General features: G+C 42.3%; 2 protein-coding genes across 2 annotated transcripts; one reads left to right on the top strand and one right to left on the bottom strand.

Moving 5' to 3' along the window:
• Positions 1-1,546: 1,546 nt before the first annotated feature.
• LOC121578552 (transcription factor HES-5-like) lies at positions 1,547-2,603 on the bottom strand. Its single transcript, XM_041892918.1, has 2 exons — positions 2,497-2,603; positions 1,547-2,381 (listed from the first exon to the last, which is right to left on the bottom strand). Exons 1-2 carry the CDS (start codon positions 2,548-2,550, stop codon positions 1,947-1,949), a joined length of 489 nt encoding a protein of 162 aa, XP_041748852.1. The 5' UTR covers positions 2,551-2,603; the 3' UTR covers positions 1,547-1,946.
• A 5,737-nt stretch (positions 2,604-8,340) lies between these two features.
• Positions 8,341-9,550, top strand: LOC121578553 (transcription factor HES-5). The gene is made up of 2 exons (XM_041892919.2): positions 8,341-8,477; positions 8,591-9,550. The coding sequence occupies exons 1-2, from the start codon at positions 8,415-8,417 to the stop codon at positions 8,990-8,992; spliced, it is 465 nt and encodes a 154-aa protein (XP_041748853.2). The 5' UTR covers positions 8,341-8,414; the 3' UTR covers positions 8,993-9,550.
• Positions 9,551-11,439: the final 1,889 nt, after the last annotated feature.

Below are 11,439 nucleotides of genomic sequence, written 5' to 3'. Positions count from 1 at the left end.
TTTCTGGATTTTTGTAAAAAATTAAAATTAAAAAAATTACAGACCTCTACATGCTTTGTAAGTAGGAAAACCTGCAAAATCGGCAGTGTATCAAATACTTGTTCTCCCCACTGTATTAGGGCTGAACATGCAGATAAATGAAAGTCAAATAAATTAAGTCGATTTTTGCTGGGGTCTCGGGACTGATAGGGTTAACCAATTTGACAAGCGTTAAAATGGGTACCTTCCCAGTGGGAACTGGGAGCACTGTCCTACACTGAGGTGTCAAAGTACAAAGCCAAGGTTTTTACTGCCTGTCAGGACATTTGAGTGTGTGCCAGCATCTCTACCTCATCACTCACACTGTGGCGTGTTCATAGTGTCACAATCCTGTCACATCAAAGTCAGATGGGAGGAGACATCATTACTGGGCCTTTGGCACACTCCCATCCTTCAAACTGTTAGAAGTTAGTGCTGTAAGTGTAGACATGGGAAAGAGCACTGCCTGACAGCACAGGAGGTTGGTGGGACCTTAATTGGGGAGGATGGGCTCATGGTAATGGCTGGACTGGAATTAGTGGAATGGTCTCAAACACATGGTTTCCATGTGTTTAAAGCCATTCTATTAGCTCCATTCCAGCCATTATTATGAGGCTAACCTCAGCAGCCTCCACTGCCTGACACACAACACATGTCTGGATATATAGGCCCAAAGAGCCTGCTGTCTCTTTTTTTATACTCAACTTTCTCATCACAACTTATTCCATGGTTATGAATCTTAATGAGATCAGACAACCAGAGCCAATGAGCAGGCAGGCATAGGCAGTGGTGCTCATTCACTGAAGGGAAATAGAAAGAAACATCTTATTCTAGACAAACTAAATATTCAAGCTGGTCACTGGCAAATTTGCAACTCATTAGTTGAACATTTCTAAACCATCTGTAGGGGACTACAAATGAAGTGTTACTATTCCTATTGAAAGAAGTCTGAAGAATAATTGTTATTTTGTCATGTCAAAATATTCAGGACAGGTCCTGGGTACTTTATAGTGCCATTACAAAGCTATGCCAAGTATTCCAGGGACTGATCTCATTGTGATACATACTGCAGTGGAATGCTTTTTTATGCAGATTCATGGAATAATGTTATGTCTGTTGTGCAGCACAATTGGGAGAGCTCCATGTGGGATGCTTCAAATAAATCCCCATCACCCTTTGAATTATATGTCCATTGTTCCTTTTAATATGTAGATGTAGGCTACTAATATTCACTGGTCATATTCAACTGTTTATGGCATTGTTGTAGCCTAAATTTGAGGCTAATGCCTCAATCACATGGAGAGTTTAATCAGATTTTTTTTTAGGTATACATAATAGTGTAGGCCTATTGGTATCATTCTGAATGATGTGAAATTATGTATTTTCATGCATGAAGTTAGGTCATTCCTGGTCTTTAGGTGCCACCTTATTTTATGTGAGGTGTACTGTGTCTATAAGTGTTGTGTAAAAAAACAAACATAGATATAGTAGCCTAATTAATAGAGATTCATCCATAAATTGTCATTTCCTTTTTTTATTGGGGAATATTGCCATATCATTGTGATAGCCAATGTTCTAATCACAGTTTGTTTCAGGACATATTACAATTCAGCAACATATGGCTGAGGTATATTACCAGAAATACACCAAGATATAACTTTAATATATTTTACAATGTGTAAAAACATTTTACTTCACAATTGTGAAGTTAATAATACATGCGCAATTGCACAATACAGGATATTGAATTCACATTCTAAACAGAATAATAACAATCATTTCAACTTTTACGAACAAAAGATAAAATTGTAAAGGGAAGAATAATTTCCTACATGAAGAGATCATACTGGGTCGTGCTAGACCAACATATTATCTGGTTTTAACATCGAAAGTCTCATTATTGAACGTCTCCAAATAGGCTATGCTCATCACCAAGGTCTCCACAGAGGCCCTCTTCCACCTGCGGTGACACATTTCGGAGTCCTGCTGTTTTGAGGGACCGTCGCGCGGTTTGGACTCAGCACGACTCTGTCACCAAGTTTCTGTGCGGGATGGAAGTGATTTACAAGCTTATATTGTGAGTCAGTCGGCTGGTTGTGCGCTGAGAGGAAGCGCAGCGTCTCCTCCAGGCACCGGGTGAATCCCTCCGCGTAGCGCTCGACAGTTGACGCTGCGTTGAATGAAGAAGCAGGGCGCGTGCTATTGTCTTTCAGGTAAAACACAGCTGTCTCGAGAATGTCAGCCTTCTCCAGTTTAGAGTTGGGTTGGTGTGCTTGAAGTTCGGTTTTGAGGAGTGTCTTGAGCTGTTCGATGCTGCTGTTGATGCGGTCTCGGCGCATCTTCTCCACCACTGGTTTTCTCAGCTGGAGAAAATAATAATGATTAGTTAATCACAGTTTAAAAAGTAATGTTCAAATTAAAAGATAACGAATTTAATTCATGAATAAAGAGGACAGTAGCCAATTGTACTTCGCCTACTTTGATTTTATCTTTCGTGGTCATCACCATGTTGCAAATATTGACAGGAGCCATTGCTGTCCGTCAGTTGGTGTTTGTTCTTAGTAAAGATAGTCGCGGATGTCAGAAGTGTGGTTTGAGCACCTCTGCAGGGCTTCTGTATTTATACATTCCTCACGCTGTAAACCCGTGTGGGTCTCAGTTTGACAGGGGTTTCCCACAGTTACTGGCCAATCAGGAACGCGGACAGTACAAAGGAAGAGGGTTCAATTACTTCATGCAAAATTGACTGTCTATTGCTTTGGGACAATGAGCGTGTCCCAAGGGAACAGGTGGACTGTGCAATTAAATAAATACTGTGAAATAGTTGACTCTGTTCCTTGCGACTGCGTACCAAGATGTTGCTCCATTCAAATAAAAGACGGTCAGACCAAAAGGCGGGAAAACAAGTCCTGAGTAAGGAATGGGCTTCCAGACGATTATTCAGGATCAAGAGGCGTTTCTGCTGTATGCTTTTTCCCGCCAATTTGTTGATGAATTAGTTAGTTTGATGAATTCATTCAACCTTACAAAATATTTGATTAGGCTATCTTATGCGCAAGTTATAATTATGATTGTTATAGCCACTCTCATTACTATTGTATTATAAAATAATCATAACAAAAGTATTATAATTTATAATATATAATTAGACATTAGCCTATATAATTATACGTTATTCAAAAAATATTATTATTATTATACTATGTCTGTTGTATAATATAGGCTATACAGCAACAGTGTATTTATATAAAGGTAGCCTAAGCGAACCTTCGTAAACTACTCTTTCCTGTTTCCTTTTTCAGCAATCGGTCAACAATGTATCAACGTGATATTTTTCCATATGGCCCCTTGGGAATTAGATGCCTCATTGAGGACGGTGACTAATGCGGTATTGAGCACAGCACACTTACATTGTTGTTCTGTTGAAAGTGTGGTGTGGGAAAGTTGGGACACCACAGCCTACAGGATTAGTCTTTGAATAGAGGAGCATCTGGCTTCTGTGCGCGGGAAACCTCTGTCAGCTGGGTGAGTTCTACAAGACATGTTTCCTCTCTAGTTCTAGTTAGAGGGCATCAGTCCAATTGTGCAACAGTTGTGACATATTTGAATTTTAATGCAATTATCATTGTTCACATCTTTAAAATTCCCAAGATAATAAAAAGTTGCCCATTTCAATGGGAAAAGTTGCAGCAACATTATGGGTCTATAGGATAATGAAAACAACCTGCTGAATCAGAAGTGTGTCTACTCCAAAAAATAGTTGGTTTCTGCTGGATCTTCTTAGATAATCCATAAAAATGAAATGGACAGCACTCCAAAGGTTCAATTTCAATGTCTTTCAATTTTTTAAAATTTTTCTATTTTGTGATGTTTATACCACATGAGATGCCATATAAATGGTGGTCTATTTTAAATTACCTATTAGCTATAATTAGTGCACTCATGGCCATGGGCACTGTCTTATGTTACTTGGACTTATAATTACAGATGGTGAACTGTCTAATTTCTTGGTCTATGTTATCTGTAATGATGTCACTTAACCAGTGGCGATTTTAGCATGTCAATCTTGGTGGGGCAACAAAATTATAATTGTGGGACCATGCCAGCAAAGCCACTACACAACACAACACTAAACAATACATTAATTGCACTATAACGGTGACAAACGGTGCCCACAAACTGTTAGGGCCTACATAAAGCTGTCCCAACAGCAGAGTCCCAACAGCAGTACCAACACCTTACCACTGCTACACCTGGCTATCAGCGAAACAGTTCATTCAGCCTCATTTACTGCCTTTTAAAAAAACATAGCTGATATGGCTGACTTGCTTAAACAAATGTGGTTGCTACTGACAATTGAGATGTACAAACTATGGCATAAGGGGACGACAAGCGGATAAGGGGCAATCCGTAATTTCAATTAAGACATGAATGAACGAGCTAGGACAGACGTAGTCAATATAACTATTCGTTCTGCACTTTTGAAATGTAAAGCGACAGAATTCAGAACATGGGAAGTTCTTACAGTGTTCTACCTGTACACCAAGTCAGAACCGTAGGATAAATAAAGGGGGCACATAAACAGACAATGAAATGTCTTACAATATTCAATGGTTACATTTCTCAAAAACAGGTTATAGGCTACATGTGCACCCGAGTCAGAACAGTAGGCGAAATTAAGAGGTGAAATAGACCAAATTATTAGGGTCAGGCACATGGGCTACTAACAGCTTACTACACAACATACACTTAATATCACTTTCTTAGCCACAGTATACATATCTCCCTGGCATATTACATAATTTATGCAGCAGCATATAAGACATTTTTGGACTCACCTTGTTGTGATGTGCTCACTTGAACAGGAAGGTGGCGCAGCGGTCCTTCATGGGCAAATTTTGTCATCAAAGACAGAGAAAGAGGCCGGATTTACAATTCCGAGTTGGATGAAAGTTCAAAACGTATTTTCCCAGTCTGAGCTCGTTTATTCCCGACTTCCCAGTTGCAATGCTTGCAGTTAGCCACTGTCACCGATTCCTTCCAAACCACTCATGGTTGAATTTGCGATTTCCAACTTGTTGTGTAATGTTATTTAGCACCGATACATTTTATCTATAATTTATCTTCATTATTTATCTTCATATGACAAGGATTAAAAAGGATTTGCCAGTAGATTGTCGACTTGATTCATGATGATGACTGCTAGCTAAGATTTTGAAAGTAAGACGTTGACATGATCAGTCCAATCAAAGCTACTGTACATATAATGTGATTTGACGTCATTTTATCTGTGGCCAATGACCTTGAGCCTTCTTGGAAGGGCACTTCTAATGTAACTCTATGGCAGGACCCAAAGGGCTGGAATCTTCGATGTCTACCCTTACTAAGGACTTTGACTTGGAGGTGACGTAGTGTCCCCATGAGTGACAGAACACTGAGCCAATCACGGCGCAACACTCCTATTTTCTGCTGGCTTGCCCCACCATCACAGAAAGCACTGAGCTAGGCTGAAACACCTGCATTTTGGAGCTGCCTTACTCAAGAAAACAAAAAAGAGACCATGTTTGTATGCAGCTTTATTAACTCAATTATATATATTTTTTACATTGTTGACAACAACTGATATGTGACACGTATTAATGCCAAAATAACATGCAAAACAGGAATGGGGCTCTTCCCCACCTGCCCTGAATGACGGGTCGTCACTGCACTTAACATGTTACAGTAAAAACAGCTATTTTTGTTGATTCATGCTGTTTCTGTAAATTTTTTAACTTAAAGATTATTGGAGATATTTGTGAAATTGTCTTAACCAACCTTGCATCTCCCCCATGTACCCCTCTCTCTATCCCGCCAAACTGTGCCATGTAAAAGGGCACAATGCATTCCTGACTGTTGTGCTGAACCAGGCTTTGCCTCTGGGTGCCCCTGCAAGGGCACCACTCTCTCACAAAGAGAGGGGCAGGTGCTTGGTATCACGTGCCTCATCAAGTAGGGTATCCTTGAGACATGAGCCACACAGGGACCTGGGAAATGCCTGACCTCTCTTTAGACCTGATAAATACCCCTTAATGTGGGCCCCGTTCTATGGCATCCCATGGACATGTGACCTGAAGCGGGAAATTGTGGCATTGTCAAATGTATGCCTTCTGTTTTACTCAGGGCCCTTTCAGTACAGTCACGGGGTCAGTGTGTTGGTGGTCAGTTTTAAGAGGTATTCACACATACAAAAACAATAAATATATTATTCTTGCTCTGCAGTATACTGCATCAAGTTTTTTCCATTAACTTGATCCGGAGGAGGTTCAATATTTTTTAGTTATCATTGGATTGTGTATTTACTGTATGTCCATGTCTTTATTCCATTATTAGACAATAACACAAATATAACATGTATTTAGCTTTATATCATAATAGCAGCCTCAAGTCTTATTAGTTGCATTCCAGTATGATATACCTGTGACTTCCTCTAGGTGTGTGGAGTGTGTGAGAGGCCTGGGCTCACCCAGCAGAGTTCCAGATGGCCTATTGAGTTCCAGGCATAATGAGGGGTGATGGATCAGTGGCGGTTGTGGCAGGGTGGGGCACAGCCGTGAATGGGGGCTTAAGTGTGGGAAAGAGGAGCAGGTCGGAGCTCTCACACATTCCTCATTGGAGAGAGGGAGAGGGCATTTGGCTGCACACAGACACTGGGACATCTGGGCTCAAATCTATGGAGCCTGTTTGGTTTGTGTGTGTGTGTGTCCATGCACGTGGGCGAGAGTGTGTGTGTGGAGGGGCTCATAATGAGGCCATCACTTTTCTTCCTGAATAGATGGAATGTCCACATTGGAATGTGTTCATACTCAAATAATGTGTTTTCATCTGCATAGTCATGACTCACTTCTTAGAAATATCTTTAAAGAGAGAAGAAAAGACAGACCAGAGATGATTTCCCTCCAAAAATACCCTTGCCATCTACCTCGTTCCACACATATTTGCATGTCTATTTATAAGGCACATAATGCATTGACAAATAACTCACTATTTTTGTCCATTTATTTTAGAGCAACCATTTGAATCAATGTTAAACATTTTAATGCAAGTGTCTATTAAGTTATTGAAGTATGTAGACATTTACCAATTCTATTGACTTATTCACGAGTGATAGGATAAACATTATTTAGTAATAGCCTCTGATGATAAGAGAGTGAAGTTCACTGTATTGTACTGTCAGTGGGAGCAGATGTTTGAGTGCAGGTTCCATTAATGAGAGGCCAGAGGAGATTAGAGGAGGAGAGATGTAATCAGTGGTAGGTAAGTGTGCACGCACACAGGCCCGGCCATGTGAACGAGGGCGGGGTGGGGGGAACACACGTGCCCCCTGGCTCAGCAGTGCCTCTGTTCTGGGCAGCAGGTTGAAAGGGTGTCTCTAGAGGGGGGCGAGGGGGTGGTGGATGGAGGGGAGGTGGGGTGTGCTCTATTGACTGAAGGAGGTGTGAGTAGGATCCTGTCCTGCTTTCCCACACTCTCTTTCACATTTATTACATATTCTGTGGGGGGATGAGTGAAGGGGGGAGAGGTGTCGAACAATGGAAGTGTGCCTTCCAAGAGGGCACTGGATAATTGTGTTTAATTGGCATCTACAATGTGAATGTTTATCTCTCTCTCTCTCTCTCTCTCTCTGTCTCTCTCCCTCTATCCCTGTGTACCTTTCTCATGCTTTCTGTACATGTGAAAGACAGAGAAGATGTAAATGGTATATAAGTTAGGGATGTAAGGGGAGAGAAATTATTTAATTGATAAAACAACAAAAAAATAAAATGTATGCACTCACTAACTGTAAGTCGCTCTGGATAAGAGTGTCTGCTAAATGACTAAAATGTAAATGTAAATATAGCACAATTACAGTGCTATCACAGTATTGCAGGACATTCAATTTGATTTATTTGAATTCATGTTGATTTTTAATTAACACTGTGTCTTCTGATTATATTCATTGTCTCCTTAATAGGTTAACATTAATTTCTGCAATGTGAAGTGTGCAATATCTATATGCCTTTAAGGTCCCTTATCAAGTCTGACTCAGTCCCCATCTGCAGAGGCCTGATAGGGAATGTTCCCAGGTAATAAAAGTGTAACGATCTGCTTGTGTTCAGTCTGTGCCTCTGATATCTGCAGCACTGTTCCCTCTGTTGAGGTCAGTAAACCATGAGATAATGGATGCCTCTCCCATTGTTGTGGCCTCCTCGCCCACTGGCCTCGGAGTGTGGGAAAACTAATCCAGCCTGGTACACATGGCTTTGTAATGCTAATGCACTCCTATAAATAGGGGAGTGGGCTCCTCTCTCAGCTCACAACTCACTCGCCTTCCTCAGAGAAGCACACTCTCTCTCTTTCTCTCTCTCTCTAGAAGAATGGCTCCTACCTATACCAGAGACTCTGCCAACACAATGCTCTCTACTAAAGACAAACATAAAGTAAGTTTTGTTTATAACATATGTTTGTGTCATAGTTTACTATTGAATCCTTTTCTTCATGATTTGAACTTAAAGGACATAGAACTAACTGAATGCCCTCTTTTCTTCATCAGCTAAGGAAACCAGTTGTGGAGAAGATGCGTAGAGACCGCATCAACACCTGCATAGAGCAGCTCAAGACCCTGCTGGAGAGGGAGTTCCACAAACAGGACCCCAATGCCAAGCTGGAGAAGGCTGACATCCTGGAGATGACGGTGGGGTTCCTGAAGCAGCAACTGCAGCCTCAGAGCCCAGTCCGTCAGAGGGCTCACAGTGAGGGCCACTCCCAGTGTTGGAGGGAGACACTACACTTCCTGTCTTCCAGCTCCATGAAGGACATGACGCTCCTGAACCTCCGGAGAGCTGGCCAGGACATCTGTCCCTCCTCTCCACTCTCCTCCCAACACCAAAACCACAGCCAAGGTTCAGTGAAGCAGGCCACCAGTGGCCACGAACCAGTCTGGAGGCCTTGGTAGAACCATAGCATAGAGACTCTCTATGTCACAAACTGGATGGGTGTTTACCTTATTTTTTGCTGTAGGAAATATATTTCCAAATGGTATATTGAAATGATATTATTTTCTTGTTATATATGAAAGGAACTCTACTGATGTGATTATTTGCTCTCAGAGAAGAAGCTGAAAAACATATTTGTATTAATTCATAATGAAGAATATGTTTGATATTTCACGTGTATGTTTACGTGTGTATGTATTTTGTGCTCACTTGATGCACCAATGTGTTCTTTAGTCCTTTCATTTTCTATGAAGATGATTTGTAAAGGTTATATCTTTACGTGTATGGTTGCTTAGCCAACTGAAATCTTGCTTTAACTCTATTGTATGTACTGTCCTATTAAAGGATATTTACAAATGCTTTGATATGCCTTTTGTAAAGGCTTTTTGGGACATTGTTGTTCCACCATAGGCACTGTTGTGCTGTGAAATGTATTGTTGACACTGTGTGGCTTTCATTCTCACTTGATAAAGTGAACAAACACCTAAAATGGATTCCAATAAATGTTTTGGAAAGTAGCCATACTGTGTGTGTGTGTGTGTGTGTGTTTCTAAAGGAGCTGTAGTTAACCAGGGGATAATGGGACGTGTAGAAAAAATAATAAATCAAATCAAATCAAATTTTATTGGTCACATGCGCCGAATACAACAGGTGCAGACATTACAGTGAAATGCTTACTTACAGCCCTTAACCAACAGTGCATATATTTTTAACAAAAAAAGTAAAAATAAAACAACAACAAAAAAAAAGTGTTGAGAGAAAAAAGAGCAGAAGTAAAATAAAGTGACAGTAGGGAGGCTGTATATACAGGGGGGTACCGTTGCAGTCAATGTGCGGGGGCACCGGCTAGTTGAGGTAGTTGAGGTAATATGTACATGTGGGTAGAGTTAAAGTGACTATGCATAAATAATTAACAGAGTAGCAGCAGCGTAAAAAGGATGGGGTGGGGGGGCAGTGCAAATAGTCCGGGTAGCCATGATTAGCTGTTCAGGAGTCTTATGGCTTAGGGGTAGAAGCTGTTGAGAAGTCTTTTGGACCTAGACTTGGCACTCCGGTACCGCTTGCCGTGCGGTAGCAGAGAGAACATTCTATGACTAGGGTGGCTGGAGTCTTTTACAATTTTGAGGGCCTTCCTCTGACACCGCCTGGTATAGAGGTCCTGGATGGCAGGAAGCTTGGCCCCAGTGATGTACTGGGCCGTACGCACTACCCTCTGTAGTGCCCTGCGGTCGGAGGCCAAGCAGTTGCCATACCAGGCGGTGATGCAACCAGTCAGGATGCTCTCGATGGTGCAGCTGTATAATTTTTTGAGGATCTGAGGACCCATGCCAAATCTTTTCAGTCTCCTGAGGGGGAATAGGCTTTGTCGTGCCCTCTTCACGACTGTCTTGGTGTGTTTGGACCATGATATTTCGTTGGTGATGTGGACACCAAGGAACTTGAAGCTCTCAACCTGTTCCACTACAGCCCCATCGATGAGAATGGGGGCGTGCTCAGTCCTCTTTTTTTTTTTTTCCTGTAGTCCACAATCATCTCCTTTGTCTTGGTCACGTTGAGGGAGAGGTTGTTGTCCTGGCACCACACGGCCAGGTCTCTGACCTCCTCCCTATTGGCTGTCTCATCGTTGTCGGTGATCAGGCCTACCACTGTTGTGTCGTCGGCAAACTTAATGATGGTGTTGGAGTCGTGCCTGGCCATGCAGTCATGGGTGAACAGAGAGTACAGGAGGGGACTGAGCACGCACCCCTGAGGGGCCCCCCGTGTTGAGGATCAGTGTGGCAGATGTGTTGTTACCTACCCTTACCACCTGGGGGCGGCCCGTCAGGAAGTCCAGGATCCAGTTGCAGAGGGAGGTGTTTAGTCCCAGGATCCTTAGCTTAGTGATGAGCTTAGAGGGCACTATGGTGTTGAATGCTGAGCTGTAGTCAATGAATAGCATTCTCACGTAGGTGTTCCTCTTGTCCAGGTGGGAAAGGGCAGTGTGGAGTGCAATAGAGATTGCATCATCTGTGGATCTGTTTGGCCGGTATGCAAATTGGAGTGGGTCTAGGGTTTCTGGGATAATGCTGTTGATGTGAGCCATGACCAGCCTTTCAAAGAACTTCATGGCTACAGACGTCAGTGCTACGGGTCAGTAGTCATTTAGGCAGGTTATCTTAGAGTCCTTGGGCACGGGGACTATGGTGGTCTGCTTGAAACATGTTGGTATTACAGACTCAGTCAGGGACATGTTGAAAATGTCAGTGAAGACACTTGCCAGTTGGTCAGCACATGCTCGGAGTACACGTCCTGGTAATCCGTCTGGCCCTGCGGCCTTGTGAATGTTGACCTGCTTAAAAGTCTTACTCACATCGGCTACGGAGAGCGGGATCACATAGTCATCCGGAACAGCTGGTGCTCTCATGCA

The sequence above is a fragment of the Coregonus clupeaformis genome, chromosome 12, assembly GCF_020615455.1.
Source record: "Coregonus clupeaformis isolate EN_2021a chromosome 12, ASM2061545v1, whole genome shotgun sequence".
Taxonomy (NCBI): Eukaryota; Metazoa; Chordata; class Actinopteri; order Salmoniformes; family Salmonidae; genus Coregonus; species Coregonus clupeaformis.
The sequence above is the reverse complement of the archived record's forward strand: the minus strand, read 5'-3'. Positions and strand labels throughout refer to the sequence as shown.

What these genes read in the sequence shown, in the direction of transcription:
- LOC121578552 (XM_041892918.1), bottom strand. Translation starts at nt 2,550, where the DNA reads ATGGCTCCTGTCAATATTTGCAACATGGTGATGACCACGAAAGATAAA. An exon ending in CCACGAAAGATAAAATCAAA is followed by an intron (nt 2,382 to 2,496) that starts GTAGGCGAAGTA and finishes TATTTTCTCCAG; the next exon opens with CTGAGAAAACCAGTGGTGGA.
- LOC121578553 (XM_041892919.2), top strand. Translation starts at nt 8,415, where the DNA reads ATGGCTCCTACCTATACCAGAGACTCTGCCAACACAATGCTCTCTACT. An exon ending in CTACTAAAGACAAACATAAA is followed by an intron (nt 8,478 to 8,590) that starts GTAAGTTTTGTT and finishes TTTCTTCATCAG; the next exon opens with CTAAGGAAACCAGTTGTGGA.